Genomic DNA, 18390 nt, shown 5'->3' with positions numbered 1-18390 from the left:
CCAACACAAAGCAGAAAGAAATCATCCAAGTAACAAACACTCAGTAAGTAACCCTGGAACAGCTGAAAAACAAATCCAAGGCACAGAAAACCACACTGTCCCTGAGAAGGATGCCCTATTTTTATAGTTATATTGCTTCATAAAACACCCCCTGAGCCTGGGGGATATTTAAACTCCAATGTGAGGCTTTTTCCATTTCCTGGCCCAGTTTTAGTGATTTATTCCATTATGTGCTTCTACATGAAACCTACTGGTGAATACTGCATGGAAACCTCTGTCTAATAACCCCTTTGGCTGCTTCATTGGATTGCTCTGACTTATCCTCAGCTTTGTGCCTCCTTGAATTCTTGTTTGCTTTTGGTGTCATCAGACAATGAGCTCCACAGAGGAGGCTTTGGCACGGGTGTGCCAAGCCAATGCCATTCAGTTGGCCCTTGACAGCTTTACTGCAAAGGCTTGAGAAGGCTTGAAAAAGCCAGTGGTCAGAGCTCAGTCCAAGTTAAAGGCTGCCAAAGTCCACAAAAAAAATATTCAGGTCTTATCCCTGAGGATAACCCAGTAACACTTCAGACTGAAGCAGCATGTTCTGCAAAAGCACCTGAACAGAAAATGGCAAAAAGGTTATATAAACTAAAGGAACATTTACTTTAGGACACAGACCAAAGAAAAGTACAATAAGCTATTGTTAGTTACAAATCATCTTGAAAATGGACACTAATGGCACAGAGGTACTTTGGCCTCATTCTCTGGTACAATAGTCCCAGTATCTCCAAGTCAGGAACATTTGCCTTCAGCCTATTCTTCTGGCCTGACAATTCAAAGAGTGACTTTCCAAACTGATCCAAATAATTGTGTTATTCTCTGGTAAACTACAATGGGACATTGAACTGGGGAGGCACTAGCTGTAGTCCAGAAGAAACCCTGAACCCTAAAATATTGGACTTGCAATGGCTTTGGTGACCTCATGTGGAGGTAGTGGCAGTGGTTGTACCTGTGTTGCCAACAGATGAAGGGCAGCCCCAAGGTTTTCCTACCTCCCTGCCATCCATAAAGACCACCAAAATGACAATTGTATCACCAAGTCATGACCTCTTTGGTCTCAGAAAAGTAGTCAAAACAACTCTGAGGCAGAATTGTTTTCCTATGACTTATATATTCAGTTAAAACTGGTCACAAATGAACCTCTGAATCCTTTTCCTTCTCAAAAGTCTTTAGAAAGCAGTTCAGTGATGTACTAGGGCTGTCCCCCATCTCAGGGGTGATCACTGCCCACCAGTCCTGGAGATATTCTGTTGCATTAATAAATTAAGATATTTCATGAGTGGACACTTTTGCTGTTTGTAACCCTGATTGCAGCTCAATATACCCCTCCTGTAGATTATATCCTATAACAGCACTTGACACTGAGGACAAATTCAGTGGAGACAGATTGGAAGCACCTTTCCTGACAGCAGCTGCTGTCCCTTCCATGGGACAGGCTGCACAGGCAGCAGGAACTGGGACAGGGGCAACTCTTGGCTAGGTAGCCAATTTCCTTTTCTAGCCCAAGCAAAAAAGTGCTCTTCTTGAGAGCAAATCACCACCCACATCCGAACCATTTCCCTACGGAGGAGGTGGACCATACTCTCAAGGTGAATGTCTCCTTGCAGTGACTGTAAAGACAGAGTCTGTGATCAGGTCATACAGAGATATAGTTAGATAAGATTAACACTGACAAGGAGACTCTGGGAAGTAAGGAAGTGACTGGGAGCTCCACGGGGAGGTCAAGCCCTCATCAGAGCAGGAATGGCACTGACACGTGGCAGGAAAGGTTTCATTCACACTGTTTGGTAGAGAACACCAACAGAAAAATACACAGGCACTCAAAGTACCATGTCAGGGATGAGATGGGGCAAAACAGATGCAATATGCAATTAAGACAGAGAAACTTTGCCAAGTCAGTTTATTGAACAAGCATCTCAGGAGCTAAGGAAACAAGGCAAACTGAAGAAATGTTACTAGGGAAGATCACCCCATGGCAAGTCACATTTAAGGGAGCTTGTTTTCCTGGGCTGAACTCCAGCACAGACTTAGCATTCAGCCAAACTCATGAGATTGAGAGTTGTCCCGCTTTCCCTGGCAAGAAAGGGGAGAGGAGAATTAGACACGGAGCATATTAAGTGCTGAAGCCACATTCCTCATTTCACTGGCCCAAGTGACAATTTAGTATTGACTGGAGATGAAGAGCAGTCTCAAAACCCCAAATACTCCCTTTCATTATCATCTTTAAAGGAAAGATGAAGGTTTCATACATTTGATACTGTCCAGTTGGTTTGTGAAGTACTTTCCACATGCCCTCATGAGCTTGTGGGACATTGAGTGCTGGTGAAAATGAATAATATACTTTTTAAGTTAACAAACAGAAGGCCAGGTACAGATCAGAGAAATGGGTCCCTTGCATTTTCCCCTAAAATGCAAAAAGCCCATCTCCTTGCACAACTCATGGTGGACTGGAAATGTCCAGTATATACCCATAAGCTATTAGTCAAAAAGGCATCATGAAAACAGCCCTGAATTCATAGTTGGTACAGGAACTGATCATGAAAGAAAAGGTTTTACTCTTATACTTACAGGTAGGCATTGCAGAAAAGACATCTATTGCTGTATGTTTTGCCATCAGAGCCACAGTGGGGCACATATTCCATGGTGCATATAGGAGACACTTCTTTGAAGCCCTTGCAGAGCTCCTGCACACAGAAAATAGACATGAGTCTCTCTGCCTGAGAGCAAACTGTGTCCCCCCAGCATAAGGAATGACACCCACTGAGAAATGAAAGTGGCTGTAACATTATTATAACCAACTCAAAGTTTCCTCCTGGTTGCAGATGTGATTTTGTACTGTTTATGCTCACTGCCATGCCTTTTCCTACACTGTTACACAGCAGTGGGACAGATGTTGGCTGTTTTATGACCAGTGTCATAAGGGATCTCCTCGGGTCTGTACGCCATCACTCCCCCAGTTTGTAAAACAGAGTGAAAACAGTCCCTCATGAGTCTAACAGACACTGGACTTCACCCTTTGTTCCCATCCTTTCTTACTCACTCTTGTAATGTCCTCTTCACAGCGTCCGTTCTTTCTTTTGCCAAGGTTGGTCCGATGCTCCCTGGAGGAAGGAGAGACCATTGTTAACCACGACCTTCCCCAGTACAACCACAGAGCAAGAACAAACCTCACTCCCATGGAGCCACAGGATTTTCAGATCAACCACCTTAGTTAGCACTGCCTCCACAGCACCACCAAGAATGTGCCCTTGTGGGTCAGACATGTGCCCATGGTTGACGCACTCCGCTTTGTGGAGCTCTGGGATTGAACACCTATGTCAAACACCAACAAAGGAAGCGGGAAAATGTGGGCAGACAGACAGGACCCCTCCAGCACAGGGTTTCATAGAGAGTCCTTGAATTTCACTTGGCACTCAGGGATCCATCCACCCCCAGGGAGGTACTTACATGTTGTGGGCACACAGCGTACACTCGCTGGCGTAGGTGACACCGTCGGTGCCGCAGACAGGATCGTAGAGCATTGTGCAGGCCATCAGCTGCGTGCTATCCTTCTGCGTGGACATTCGGTACTGGCTGCAGTTGAGCTGGGGAACAAGGACACCAAAAGCTCTGACACGGGCTCTGCTCTGTGCAAGGGAGCCCAGACACAACCCCCTCTGCTTTTGCCTCTGCCTAAATCTGCCTACGCCAGATCCTAAAAGGATCTGCCAGAGGAATAATTATGGTTATATATTAACTCATTCTTCATGGAAAACCAGGAATTTCCTTTCACAGCCTTATGCTGGAGAAGACTGAATGAAGGCTGGAAGGTAGACATTACTCATTCAGCTTTGCATTTATCATGATGCCCCTATCTATACCTTGCTGAACTGACCAGGATATTACAAAGTGCAGCTCAAAAATAATCTGCAAATCAAAATGACACGATTTATGCACTTCCTGCAAGGGGGCTGTCTGTGACCAGGGTGTTTTTCATGGCCCACAAGAATGGAGGGGGGATGTGCTGACAGGACTTTTGTTGCGATGGGATGGTCCCAAGTGTTGAAACCTGCCAGCAGGAGTGGCAGCCGTTGAAGCTGATTTACGCCAGCTGAAGAGCTGGCCTTGCATTTTAGCACTCCCAGTTTCTCCAGTGTGAGCTCTTCTTTCCTGATTTATGTATCTCACCCAGCCTGAGCACAGAGTGCACTCGGGAAACAAAGGAATGACATTTCATAGTTTGTTTGTATAGAAATGAAATATCTGACTCGGGATGTTGACTCTTTCAAACAAATGCTAATGAGGTGGCTTTGTTCTTCTATTCCCCAGTGAGAGTAAATAGTTTAGAGCTGGCCAAATATAGTTAATCTGGTATTTTCACAAGATTCATTGTTGGTATACATTAGATTACATTGCATTTACAAAAAAAAAAAAACAAAACAAAACAAAATAAAAAACAGGGATGAGTATCAGGTATCCCCTGATACCTTAGGTATTAGCATTCAAAACACAGGCAATTCTCTAATCTTTGTAGAACATCCTTTTGTAAAACACAAGCATCCAGGAGGCACTGGGTTCTCTGGGTACCCTTTCCATATTGCCAAAATGGGCTGCTAAGTTCCTGCAGCAGCTATGATGGACCGCTGTGGGAAAAGGATTTCTTCGTGTAAAGCCTTAAATCATTTATGTTACCTGTCTCATAACTCTTTCCTCACCTGTCCTCTCCTCTTTCTTTTCCTGACTGTGTGCAGGAAGTGCACAGTGTTGCTGCTGCCAGGAGGGTGATATTCACCCACAGAAGGAAGGTCAGCACAAACCATGACCTCCGTGGAGGTTACGCCACCCAAACCAACCAGCGTTTGTTCAAGTTATGCAGTTGGCACCTGCTCAAACTCTTGTTTTTCTTTAGGTTTCACTTACTTGGGGAGCTTCCTCTACGCACCTTCCATCGTGCCTCTTGGCAACCTCGGTTCCAGAGGCGCTGGAAGAGAAAGGAGAGTTAAAAATGCTCAACAAATAACTGTGGAGCTCTCTGCGGGTGACCTCCAGGCCTTACATGTTATGGGCACAGAGCGCACAGTCGTTGCTGTAGGTGACACCGTCTGTCCCACAGAGCTCACGCAAGATAAAGGGACAGGCCATCATGGCTTCCCCTGATTTGGTATTGCTCAGGTATGTGCTGCAGTCAACCTGGGGAGGCAAAACAGCAATGCTGGGTCAGCTGGTGCAAGATGGAAGAGTGTCTCACCTGCAGTCTGTCCACGCTGATCCTCCAGATTTTAAAGGCTTATGTCAGGGGAAAACCAGAGGTTTTTTAAGTTTACTCTTGCATTAGAAAATAGTTAAGTAATGGTAGTTGGGTTTGGTATTTTGTGCTAGCAGAGGGAAGAAAGGAACAGCTGGCCAAAAAGATTATTCTTCTAGAGTAGTACACATACAAGTCTTAAATCCAGCATTTCACAAAATCATAAAGGTTGGAAAAGACCCCTGAAATCCAACTGTTAACTCAGCACCGCCACGTTCACCACCAAACCATATCCCTCAGTGCCACATCCACATGTCTTTTGAACACTTCCAGGGACAGTGATTCCACCAATTCTCTGGTCAGCCTTTTCCACTGACCAGACTTTCAATGAGGAATTTTCTCCTAAGGTTTAATCTAAATGTCCCCAAGTGCAACTTGATGAATCTGATTGAAAGTGTTTGATATTAAGTCCAGCTTGACATAGTTAACTGTATCTGAGATTTTGTTTTGGATTTTCCAAAACAGCAGCAAGACCTGTTTCACCAGCTCCTGACACAAAAATATTTACAATATATACAATCTATTAATTCAAATATTTGAGGATAAATAGACAAACATCTATAGGAAATCAGTCTACACTGGCTAAGCACCACTGACACTTTACTGTCATTTTCCACAGTTTCCCCAATGCAGTGTCTCTTATTATCCATATTTCCCACATGGTCCAAGAGCAAATTAAAGCAAAGACAGCATTTTAACAACTTGTCTTTTGTATAGAAAATATATTGCAGTCCCTCAGGATGCATGAAATTATTTTTGGTGCTTCAGAGCTGCTCTGCATAAGCAGAATAAATATGTTGAGATATTATCAGCACATATTGTTGCTGTGCAGGATAATAAAGCTATTTCTGTACACATACCTGAGAGCAGATTTGTCCTGGCTGACCAGAGCACAAGGATTTTTTAACCTGCCTGTCTAGTGCAATGGAAATCCTATCACTGAATAAATACACTGACACCTAACACAGCCTTCTGCCTTCTCTCCTACTGTGCTAAAATGAGCTGCATGGTTCTTGTGCTGCCTCTGATGATTTCTGTTCAGAGATCTGCAGTACTGGGACATTTTGTTTCTGAAGTCCCAACCTGTCCCTGTCCTCTCTTACCCTCATGTACAGCACATTGGCATCAGCAACTGCGAGCAACTAGGGAGAACCACAGCATCAACATGAGCCCTGTGCACCAAGCTCCATCTATCCATGAGCACAGAGGGTGCACTGAGCCCAGCCAGGGTGTTCCTGGAGGCTGGAGAGAGAGTAGATGGTGCTTATTTCATAGCTAAAAGTATACTTACAGGAGTGCTTTCCTCCTTGCATCTTCCCTCATGGCTTTTCTTAACGTCAGTCTCGTGTTGTCTGAAAGGGAGAGGTTGGGGTTAGCACACACACCAGCTGAGCCCTGTGACACCCAGGTACCACAGAAAGCAAACTGAACTCATAGCCCATATATATGATAAAGGAGGCATCTGATTTCCTTATGAACCAGCTTATCCCAGTCATTAGCAAGCATAATGGGTGCAGATCCATCAGGTTTCCTCATCAGGAGCCCCATCTGCTCTTTTCTCTGCCCAAACACCACAGTCCCATCCACTCTTTCCCCTGCCCAGATATCACAGCATTCATAGTTTGCTCAAATCAAGAACTGATTCTCCCACAGCTCCCCCGAGGAGGTAAAAAAGGAGAGCATCAGGGAAGAAAATGAAGGTGACAGAGGCTTCAGGAGTTTGAAAGAGAAAACAGAAAAAGATGTATGGATATGTTGGCACCAAAAGAAAAGGCATGTGTAGCACTAACCATGGCTAGTCACTCCAAAAGAGAGTCCTATGTACAGCACTTACACATTATGGGCACAGATGCTACACTCGTTGTCATAAGTAAATCCGTCTGTGCCGCAGACAGGGCGCAGGATCCTGGGGCAGCGTACCAGGGCTTTGCCTCCCTTAACCTTTCTTGCTGGGTATTGACTGCAATCGATCTGAAAAAGGCAGCAATGACAAATGTGAGGAAGACCTGGTTTTCTGACCAAAAAAAATTCCATCATAACCTCCTTCCATGTCTTTTACACTGGGATACTGATGCGACACTAGTGCTACGGCTCAGTTCTTGCAAAGCCAGGTTGAGTCAGTTCTGCATGAATCCTCTCATGCACAGAAGGAACTGCACGGCACTACCATAGTTTGTGAGATGCCAAATCACTGGAGTAAGAAGCTTGGTCAATCCCAAATGCAAGATATGTCAGAAAAGCAATTTAAAAAGGGAAAAACATAGTCCTATTTTCATGTTGCAGTATAGATATAAACAAAACAACAAAACAGTGAAGACTTTGTTCTTCCTTTGAGGGTGCCCTTCAAACACAAAGCCCAAAATGACCAATTCCCTCATTTGTGTGTTGGCATGTTCTAGACACCAGCTCTGGGACTTCTCAGCTGATACACTCAGATCAAAACTTTAGGTGTGCTCCATATTCCAGAATACATCCCCACCCCCACCCCAAAGGCTGACATAGGTGTGAATTCATAGTGAAAGCTCTGTGCCTAGCTCTTGTGCAGCCCATCTGCCAGGGCTGAGAGGGCAAGGAGGGCCCAGAGGACACCTGCCTCAGATGGGATTCACAGGCATCCTCGACACAAGAACCTGACAAGACTTAATAGACCAGTGTAGAAAGCCAGGTTTTAGGCCAGCTCACTTTCAGAGTAGATGTCACCTCAGGGAACCTTTCAGTTGATACAGCTAAGAGAAGTAAGGCTTATATCAAACACTTACATCAGAAGTCTCCTGTCTGCACTGTCCACTGTGCTTTCTGCCAACATGGGTCTTTTGTATTCTGGAGGAGGGAAACAATAAAATTTAGGAACTAAATGCTTAACCTCTTGGTCACAGTCATGTGGAAAATGAAGCAAACTATAAAAGTGTATCAGAATAGCTACTTTACTCATTAACAAGCTCATCCCATCTTCCTACAACATGCAATTTAAAGTAATATTCTGAATTGTTCCTTCCTCTGCCCAGTTCACAGACTAATCCAAGGAGCTGCCTTATTACTCTTCAAGGTTTCCTCTCACAAGCACAAAGAAGATATCAGAAAGAAACTCAAGGTAAATCCCAAACCAACCCAGTTTCTAAGAGACTTGAAGAAACAGGCATAAGCAGAAATGCAGCAGGGTGGTTCTCAGGACTGCACAGCATTGCTGGCTACTCAGAAGGAGCACTCTAAGGATGGCACTTACCCATTGTGGGCACAGATCCCGCATTCGTTATCATATGTGTTGCCATCTGTGCCGCAAACTGGATTCAGGTCCCTTGGACAGGATACTAATACTTTGCCATCTTTAGTGACTTGTGTTGGGTACTTGTCACAGTCAACCTGTCAAAATAAGGACAAAAAGCTCTGGTGGGGCCCTTGCTATGCAAGAAAAGCTGATGCAAAAGCTGTTCACTCTGTATCCAAGCCTCAGTTGTTTCTGCAACAGGACAAAGCCCTGATACACTGAAGTTAAATTTCCAATCAGAAATGAGCTTTCTTAATGTTATCCTAGTTCTCTAGCAGTCAAGAAAAAGGACTATCTTGTCAAAGGGATTCTTCAGGCAGAAGAACACGTATAAAATTTTGGGCCTCTTCTCATCAAAAAAATGTTCTTGAATTTGGTTAGAAACATTTTTCCCCAGCTGTAAATCTGACTAATACTGTTTTGGTTTCTGTTGGTTTTCTCCACACTTCTCCAGCTCTGTGATTACTTCTTACTTCAGATTCCCTGTAGTTCAGCACAGGGTTTGAAAGGATAGGAAAAAATGGTTATCTATCAGTCAGAGAATGGGCTTCAGACATCCCAGAATTTTGGCGCTGAAATACAGAACCTTCTCTTCTTGAAGCACCAGACTGTTGGCCTCACACAAAGGTACAATACACCATGCTCTATAAATATGTATGCTTAGTGCTCTTGTGAATCTCACTATGTCTGTGAAAACCACCAGCATGGGAATTTTGAATCTCTGTTGCTGAGGGTTGAAATGCTTGTGATCTCCAGAGAGAAAACTGCCAACCTGCACAGAATGTTGGCAAGCGAAATCTTGCCCCCCACCCCTTCCTCTGGGCACACAAGCCAGCTTAGCACGTAGGGAAGTGAGTTCTGAAGCACTGACTCACTGCAGCTCCTCATTCCATATCCCTCTCCTTCTTCCTTCCTCAGTTTGGTGTGGTAAGCATGGGATGACCTTCTCTTTGGAGCAAGGAGGATGCCAAATCCACCCACATCATCCAGAAAAGCAAAGCAGGAACTGGGACCCCTGTAAGCCTTGTGCTATGGATCTCTTGTAGTTTCCTAGCGAAATCTGTGGGGTCCTCAGGATTCTATTAGCAGCCCTAAAAAATTAATTTTTGACTTCTGTTGGACTTACAAATTCCTTGCATTCTCCGTCATGTATTTTGGTAATATTGGTGTCATATTCTCTGAAAGAAAGAAAAGCTTTGGTTAGGAAGTATTGAGAATAACTTCCCCCATGTCACTCCAGGCACTGGGACAACAAAGCTGAGTTCCACCCACCTTGTGGGACACTACAACTGCTTGACTTGTCTGAATGCAACCTGCAGATGGCCACAGCAAATGCACAGTATTCCCACATTCCATGGGAATGAAGTGTTAGGAATAATTTGGTATTATAAGTAACACTTTGATCTGTTCATGGCTCTGCTCTGGGTTTTTTGTGATTCCCCTCACGACCACAGTCAAAAAATAGGGAAGAAAACTCAAGCTGGCTGAAGAATTAAAACCAGCCAGTTCCAAGGAGACCTACAGAGACACCTGCCTTAAGACTAATATTTTACAGAAGTGCTTCTGAGAGCCTTAAGTCACTAACTACCCAGAAGGATGTTCCACGCACAAGACTTACATGTTATGGGCACAGATCTCACAATCGTTGGCATAAGTGAAGCCATCTGAGCCGCAGACTGGTTTCCATATCCTTGGGCATGGTACCATGGCATGATCATCTATTACAGCTCTTCGGTACTTACTGCAGTCAATCTGTACAAATAGCAGGAATAGAGGAAAAAAACCAAAAAAGACACATTTTTGATATAAAGATACAACACTCCTACATAGTCCGTTTACTCTCTCTGTCTTTGGGGACAAACTAATTCCACTATCAAAAGCAGAATTCTCTGTGAGAATTCTCTCCCGCTGAAAAGAAACAGCATAGCAAGAAGGATTGTGATTTGGGTTTTGCAAGATCCTTCATAAGATCCTGCTGGAGCTATCCAAGCGGTGAGATCCAAACCTCAGCCAACATATTACTTTCATTTTATTCCTAAATACAGAGACTAGAAGTCTGAAGTAGAAAATAAAAGAGATATGGTATCAGATAGCCCATAAAAACCCTCCCAGCTTTGGTTATCATCAGATTTTAATCCCTTTTGGGCTGTGCAGACCAGTTGTGCATGCTCTATTCTCCTTTTGTGTGGTGTTTGAACTGCCCCCATTACAGACTTTGTCTTACCACGATAGATTTTGGCTCGCATTCTCCATCATGGGCCTTCTCCACACTGTCACTGTGCTCCCTAGAAGGAAGCAGACCAGTGTCAAGGATCTCAGAGCACCATTGCCTCGAAGTTGGCAGTGTTGGCATCCAGCTGCTCCTCATCCCAGCTCGTCTTTGGGGAACAAAGCTGCCACCTTTACCTGGAACACCTTGCCTTAAGGTTTCTGCGAGTTTCCCAGCAATACTTACTCATTGTGCAGGCAGATCCCACAGTCGTTGCTGTACGTGTTGCCATCAGTGCCACAGACTGGTTTCAAGTGCCTTGGGCAAGCTACCCAGGACCTTCCATCCTTGGTAATGCCTCTGGCATACTCGCTGCAGTCAAGCTGTGAAAGGAGCAGAGAATCAGCCCCAATTTTGGCTCCCTCATGGAATGAAACCCCCAGCAGCCTCCCACTGCCACAGTGCCTGCAGCTCCTGCCGACAGGCAAATTAGAGGCACTATTGGGAATCTGCTCAGGCAGTCAGGAGAAGGGAATCCTCCCTACAGAAGTTTCTGATTATGCTTTCCTGATGGAGTCCAGGGGTGCACAGCACAGGGGAAGGATTGTTGTGGGTGAGACACTGTTTAATGAAGGCAGCTGGCAATCAGGACCCCAGCCCTGCGCTGGAGCCCCTCGGCTCAACAGCGGATCGTTTCAGATCGTGCTGCACTCTGTGAGCTACAGGAGTCTCGTAGCTGCGTGGGAAGAACCTGCAGACAAATGCATGGCTCAGACCCTGCTGTTTTCCTCTCTGTGATATAGGTATAGAAATTTATGCAAGGAACACAGTTCTTTGGGTCTTACCATATGGAAACAATTATCAGAGTCACAAGTCTTTGATACTTTCAAGCATATCATAAGACAGTATTCCTCATGGGGAGGCAAACTACTGCCTTTGGTTTGGAGTAACTAAATTATGTCTAAGAGCTAATATAATAGGATTGCACAATTCTTGCTTTTTCCTTTTATTTAATGAACTGAAAATACTGCGAGAAATGGGGATCTTTTACTTTCTCATGAAATTGCAATATTATTCAGCCATGCACTGGAAAATATTATTTGAACAGCTATGATTTCATTAGATTTAATCCATGTGCTCATTGGGTAATTACATACTATTTCTGCTTTACCAGAAACCTGAATAGAACAGAATAAATAGATCTGTAGCTTACCTGAACTCCAAAGGCAGTACCTAAAAGAAAAAAATGGAGAAAAAAATATCAAATTACTAATATGCAAAGAATACATTTGTAAAGCTTTTCATGAGACTTTTAAATTCAGTGATGTTGTTGATTAACTTATTTAGTTTAGGAAAATATGGAGTTCCACATTGTGCCAGTAAATGGCCATAGGATGTATTAAAAGTTACTTTTGAGGGCAGATAAAACACATGAGAGCATACATATTAATCCATCCCTCAGATGTTAGAGGGAAGGTACTTTCAATTCAGTACTCTTGGATTTTAACCCAAGAGACTTAATATTTGACTTTCAGAAGTTTGGACATGCGTGCTTAAGATGACTATCAACCACTGGCACTGTCCATCTCCAAACACATCTTTCTTAGTTACCAGGAGCAGCACAATAAACTTACAGAGCAACCCTAGAGTTTTAAGTTTGCATTTATGTTGCTCACATGGGTAATGATGCCATTTCTAACAGCTTTGTTTTGCCCTTTATACACAGGACTCCCATGTGCAAGTTCCTGCCCTGCACTAGGGCTGCTCCTTCAGCAACTGCTCTTACAAACCAAGAAGATGAAAACAGTTGCCTGCATGATGTTTGCTGAAACCTCAATCTTGAAACCTAACTTTTTTGCTACACTCTCTCAGGAAGGATATTTCTGCACGGAATAAGGGTCTCGTCCATGTCGCAAGACCCAAAGACTCTTACTGAAATGAAAATTCAGCTCCAATTCAGCTAGATCAATCTCTGCAGTATCCCAGGAAATACTCACCAAAGCAGCAGCAAAGGGCTAGAGCTGCCCTCAGGAAAATGCCTGTTGTCTTCATGGCAGCCAAGGATACGGCTCCAGTGCAGCCTGCGTGCTCTCTGTGCAGGCGAGGAAGATCGCAGGTAGGAGCAGGAATATATAGCACACCATGCAATCAAGTGGTCCCACCTTATTAGGTAATGCTCCAAGCCTGTCATCACCATTCAAAGCCAAAAATGTGTTTACCCAGCTCTAGATGTCTAGCTAATGATTGATACAAACGCGTATGCCAGGAAGGGGATTTCACGAGTAGGAACCGTGCCAAGACCCCTCTCCTCCTGGACAGATCTGCCCAGCCCTGGGCTGCCCCTCACGTGGCTGCAGTGTGTTGCAGGCTCACATCTACCCTGTGTTCTCATCCTTAAATGCAATTAGAACTTTCTCCTCCTCTGTAGTTTTCAACTGAGCTGTCAACTGATAGCCAAAACCCTCATTATTTAACCTCAGAGCATGATTTTGTACTCTTCACTGCTGTATTTCATCCCAGCTTGAGCCCAGGCAATTTCAGCCCAGAAGGTCACCCTGTGCTCTGCGTGAGGAATCCTGCTCTTCTCCTGTTTAAAAAACTCAGCAGTGCTCTGCTCCGTGTGCCAACTTTTTTTGTACAACAGCAAAGAGCAAAAATATGAAGTTCGGTCCCAAAACCCATCTTTTTGGCTGTTCACTGATAACTCCCATGGTGCCGCCTGCTCATCCGCTACCACCTCCCCCATAGCCAGTCCCTGACCCACCTCACAAAGTCTAAGTGACACCATCCCACAGGGCAGCAGGCCAAATGCCTTTAATGTCTGCATAGACTAGATGTACTGTACTTCCTTTACCTAGGAAGTCAGCCAAATTTGCAGAGATTGGTATTAGCCCACGCATGGTTTCCTTCCTGAAAATTCACTGTGTACGTTATCTCTTTACACTTTATATCTTTAGTTTTCTTCAAACATCTCCTTAAGGTTTGCCCACTATTAAGGTAATGGAACTTAGATTGGTCCTGAACACTCCTTTTGTCCTTTATGTAAGGAGATTTTTGGCAGTTCTTTGGATTGGTCTCAATTGTAGTCTTCTCAATCAGGATCCTAAATTCTCCAAATTTCTCGCTAACTTTTAATCTTTCAAATTCTGTACTTGGTAATCAAAATCCTTACTTGCAGGTCTATTTTTGATATAATTTAAACAGAGCGAGCTTGTGTTGAATCATCACAGTTTTATTTTCTAAGAGAAGGACATTTGCAACATCTTTCTCACTTGAAAAGCAAATCCACAACAATACAATTTTGGGAATTGCCCAATGGAAAAATATTTACTTTCATATCCAAGAACTCTGCTACTATTAGTAGTTTGCAATGTGCACCTGCAAAGCTGAAGTCTCTCCAAATGCCAACCTTTCCTGCTACATTAGTCTCTAGGAACATGAGAGTTCATCTCCCTATTCATATATCTCGATTTCATTCCTTCCCTCTGATGTTCCACCCCATGTTTCCTGCCCTTTCCCTTATCTCAGTTCCATCACATGTCAAGGGCTCCAGACCTTTGGACCAACCCAAGCCTCAGCTACAAGGACCTCTTTTCATCTTGATTATAATATCCATCTCTCTGGGCTTATTCCAGCCAAGACCAGCATCCATTAATGCTTCCTGGCAGTGGAAAATGTATCTTGACAACTTAATTGCCAGGCTCTGTAAAAGCTGTCATGGTCAAGCAAATTCCTGCCAGTGTCCACAGCGATGACACCTGAACCTTATAGGAAAGGAGATATTATTTGCAAACCAAATCTGCAGTTAAAGTAGATTGACTCGGCATGTTCTGTCAAGAGCAAAGTAATTCTCTTCCAACTAAGATTAGTTTTAGGGAGTAGTTTGTAATAGGAGACAGAGTAAAGGGACAGAAGAGCAAACACTTGTCAAGGATATAAAGAAGGAACTAGGATTTAGAAAACATCACCACAGCTACAGCACGTGTCTGCTGTCCCATGTGCCAGCCCAGGCACACAATGCTCAGCTTTGGGCTCCTGCCCTGTGCACAAGGAAGGTCCATGCTGTGACCCTACAAGCGAGCCCCTGCTTCAGAGAGAGTGATTCAGCAAAGCATTTGTCCATCAGGACAGAGCCTTTCAAGACCAGAGCAGAAGTTGCAGCAGCACATCCCACCCACATGGGACAGGAAGACATTTGGTTGTGTTTACACCCTTCTGCTTGCGCAATCCCCACTTGCAGTGATGCTGTGTTGACATCTACTTGCTTATTTTCCCTTGCTGCAAATCCCACCTGGCCAAGCAGCCCTGGACACGTGCACTTCACTCCTCTCTTCTGCTGCCTCTCAGGTTACCTCTAGTCCCAGCTGTGAAACATCTGTCACTATTTCTGCAGAATTTCACTGACACAGGTTGGGAAAGGAGGCAAGAAGACAATAAAGCCAACTCACCTGTTTGTCAGAGATATATGCATATTGTCCATGCTTCCCATTCTCAAACCACACGGGTAGTTGTTACTACACCAAGCACTAAACTGTTTGTTTTGGGACCTTCTACATCAAGGACCTGAATTTTTAAATTGCAAACAGTTGCATTTACATCTTGTTTTCAGTGAACAACTCGAGTGGAGTTGCTCACACCTTCATGCAAATGAGTGTTGAAAGTGCTTGTCTTGCAGTTTCAGGGGGAGAGCTGGGCAGCAGGAGGGGTCTTGCAGCAGAATGGAGCAGGGAGATCCCAAGGAAATGGCATGGATGAGAGTTCCTTGTAGCAGGGAGAGTCTTACAGGAAAAGATAGATATTCTAACAGATGCCAAACAGGAGCCCTAAAGAGAGGAAAGAGGGAGGCCCATTCACCAGTCCCCAGTGTGAAAGCAGATGGGCCATGGAGAAGAAATTGCAATAATCAACACAAATAACACTGAAATCCCCAGTTACCCATATACAGTTGTTGTGTAGCGGGATTGAGCATCACAGAAACGTAGGGAGAGCCAGAAAAGAGAGGTCTGCCAGAGGGGCTTGCCAGCACAAACAGCACCAGTCTCTTCATGTCACAACTCACTTGGGTTCTTGAAGGAACAAATGCCCCTAAACTGCTGTGGCAGACTGCAGAAGGTGCCCTGGTCAGAGCACACCATGGGGTCATGCCAGGGCTTTCTATCTCTGTGGTTGCAAGAGCAGCAGGGGGAGTAGGTGGGCAGAGCTTCCAGGCTTCAAATGGACAGACTGCAGAGGACTGAAAAACACCACGGTGAGTTCAAAGTCTGCTGAAGCATCTGCCAGAGTCAACAGTCCTCACTATACAAGAGCAGTACTTGTACACCCTGAAGAATTGCATAAGGTCCTGACACCTTCTATGAAAAAAAAAAAAAAAAAAGAAAAAAAAAGTAAGAGACTTAAGGTCCTTGCAGAGAGTATTTTAGCCCCAAACCCAACCACAGTGAGAGGCTGGAGACCACACTGTCAGTTCATAATGCCAGTTCTGCACAACCTCAGGAACTGCTGTGAACCACATGGGGTCTGTGGTTATTGGCAAGCAACACCCTTAATAAAGTGTAATTTACAGCAAACTGAAGAGTCCCCAGAGCGCTGGTACCTTTCCAGTTTCACAGAGGGATGGTTTGGCCTTGTTACAGTTTTAAAGGGCAACACAAAGGGTAAGCAAGAGCAAACATAAAAGAAAGGGTAGCAAACCCCCAACACCTCATGAGCCTTTGCTTCCTTCTCCCCAGGAGTAACAACGCGTGGCTTCCGTCATGCAGACCCCACCGGAGCTCCACCACACGTGGTGCCACTCAGGACTGTTCCTCACTAGCAGCCCTTGGAGCAACCTGCAAAAAAGGGTGGAAAGCAAGAACAGAGCAAGCAAGAAGGCTGCCAGGAGCAGGATGGAGCCGGTATTGCTGCTCACAGCAACACAGGCAGTTTTAGCAGGTCTCTGTCCTGCATCTTCTCAGCAGACAAGCTTGGAATCTGATTAATGATCCCTTATCACCAGCTGCGATTTTTGTGGATGATAATTTCTTCTGGCAGCAGGAAAAATTTAGAAGGTGCTCAAATACTGACAGAAGAGGCTACTGGGGCACTGGCTTCATCAGCTCATTGCTTTTCAAGCACATTTAATGCAGATTTTAGGGGTCATTATTTGAAAACTTAAATACTTGAAATCACTACAAATCATAGTAGCTTTCAAGAGCACTGATTTTCATTTGCAAGAATTTATTTTAAGCCACAAATTGTGCACTGCTTTTACGAAATCATGTAGATGTCCCTGCACGTGATTTTAGCTGGAATCAGCGAGCAGTCATCATCAGAGCACATTTTTACTGTCTGATATTCATCATTCTCAGGCTGCATAAATAACATTCAAGAATGTACTTGTTTCATCACAGCTCTAAGACAAACTCTCCATTCCCCAAAACAGCTAACCAGTCCCAAACAGGTGACTCTCACCCTACATGACTCTACTTACTGAGGGGATTTTCCACTTAGAAAGAGGCATTCATAATTTATTTCTAAACCATAGTGTTTGCTTACATTAGAAATCAGCATAAAATATACTAACAACCACTTATGTCGGAGTCTGTTGATAATAAAATCAGGCTTTATTATTATCAGTTATAATAAAATGTGATGCAATACGTAAGCATTTTGAGAGTTTAAAATCAATTCTCATTACCTGCAGTAGAGAAAAAGGATTTGATAACTTAATTGAAAAAATTCTATGTCTTTGGTGGGAGTGAAATTAATTGGTATTAGGTAAAATCTTGTAAAAATTGAAAGAAAAATCAAGTGACTGTGAAAGAAAGACATTCCAGCCTTATCTGCAAGAGAAAGTGTTTACAGATCAGGTCTAAATGGACTCAAACACCGTGTATGTTCATTCAAGGTCTTCTGGAAATGTCCTGAAATAAAGTTTATACAAATAAAGAACATATTTGCTTTAAGTAACAGCTATAAAAGAAAGTACAGGAGGTACGTGCAAACTGCCAGCAGAGTTCTGTTAACCCACCATCGGTGTCTCCTGCTTTGCTTACCACCCTATTCCCAGATTCACTGACCCCAAAAAGCCAGGGAAACCCTTAACTCCAAGGCCTGGTTTTATCTTAGCATAGTTTCAGAATATAAATTAATTAGAACTGTTTGTAAGTAAGTTACACCTCAAAACAACAATACCTTTCCTTAAAAACCTTAAGCCATTTCATGCCATGGAAATTCTCACTTCTGCATCTGTCCCAGCACCAGGGCCCCAAAGGAAGGAACCTTTTCTCCCTGCAGGAGATGGACCCAAAGATGGGCACTGGCTGAGCCCTTGAGCCCACAGGGAAGTTCAGGCCAGGGCAGAAGGTGAACCAGACAGTGACAGTCCATGGGCCATCACGATGTCTGAGCTTTCTGTGCTGCCTTGAGGGTGCCATCAGTGGTTCTGCCCTCTCACAGCAAGAAATACTGCTGGCCATATTCACACCTTCAGATTCCGCCTGGATGTGCCCCCAGCTCCAGCTTTGGTGGGGCAGGGCTCAGCACACCATCTGACAGGACCACTCAAGATCTATCTACTTCCAACTATTGCCCAAAACAAAGTGGTCTGGA

At 44.2% G+C, this 18390-nt stretch overlaps 1 protein-coding gene across 2 annotated transcripts in view; it reads right to left on the bottom strand.

The window, feature by feature from the left end:
* LOC127473973 (ovoinhibitor-like) overlaps positions 1 to 12961 on the bottom strand; it is a 225811-nt gene extending 212850 nt beyond the window's left edge. Inside the window, exons 1-16 of one of the 2 annotated variants that reach the window (XM_051794249.1) lie at positions 12798 to 12961; positions 12014 to 12033; positions 11047 to 11183; positions 10816 to 10876; positions 10210 to 10343; positions 9718 to 9769; positions 8550 to 8686; positions 8086 to 8146; positions 7161 to 7297; positions 6618 to 6678; positions 5078 to 5211; positions 4942 to 5002; positions 3490 to 3626; positions 3083 to 3143; positions 2611 to 2726; positions 1914 to 2115 (exon numbers count right to left, since the gene is read on the bottom strand). In XM_051794249.1, the coding sequence (XP_051650209.1) occupies positions 2070 to 2115; positions 2611 to 2726; positions 3083 to 3143; positions 3490 to 3626; positions 4942 to 5002; positions 5078 to 5211; positions 6618 to 6678; positions 7161 to 7297; positions 8086 to 8146; positions 8550 to 8686; positions 9718 to 9769; positions 10210 to 10343; positions 10816 to 10876; positions 11047 to 11183; positions 12014 to 12033; positions 12798 to 12852 (1410 nt within the window). In that variant the 5' untranslated portion in view covers positions 12853 to 12961 and the 3' untranslated portion in view covers positions 1914 to 2069. Of the gene's footprint in view, positions 1 to 1913; positions 2116 to 2610; positions 2727 to 3082; positions 3144 to 3489; positions 3627 to 4941; positions 5003 to 5077; positions 5212 to 6617; positions 6679 to 7160; positions 7298 to 8085; positions 8147 to 8549; positions 8687 to 9717; positions 9770 to 10209; positions 10344 to 10815; positions 10877 to 11046; positions 11184 to 12013; positions 12034 to 12797 lie in introns of those variants that run through there. The other variant, XM_051794250.1, reaches the window with a different exon arrangement.
* Positions 12962 to 18390: the final 5429 nt, after the last annotated feature.

Source organism: Manacus candei, unplaced genomic scaffold (genome assembly GCF_025592945.1).
Source record: "Manacus candei isolate 608988 ecotype Guabito, Panama unplaced genomic scaffold, ASM2559294v1 h1tg000037l, whole genome shotgun sequence".
Taxonomy (NCBI): domain Eukaryota; kingdom Metazoa; phylum Chordata; class Aves; order Passeriformes; family Pipridae; genus Manacus; species Manacus candei.
The sequence above is the reverse complement of the archived record's forward strand: the minus strand, read 5'-3'. Positions and strand labels throughout refer to the sequence as shown.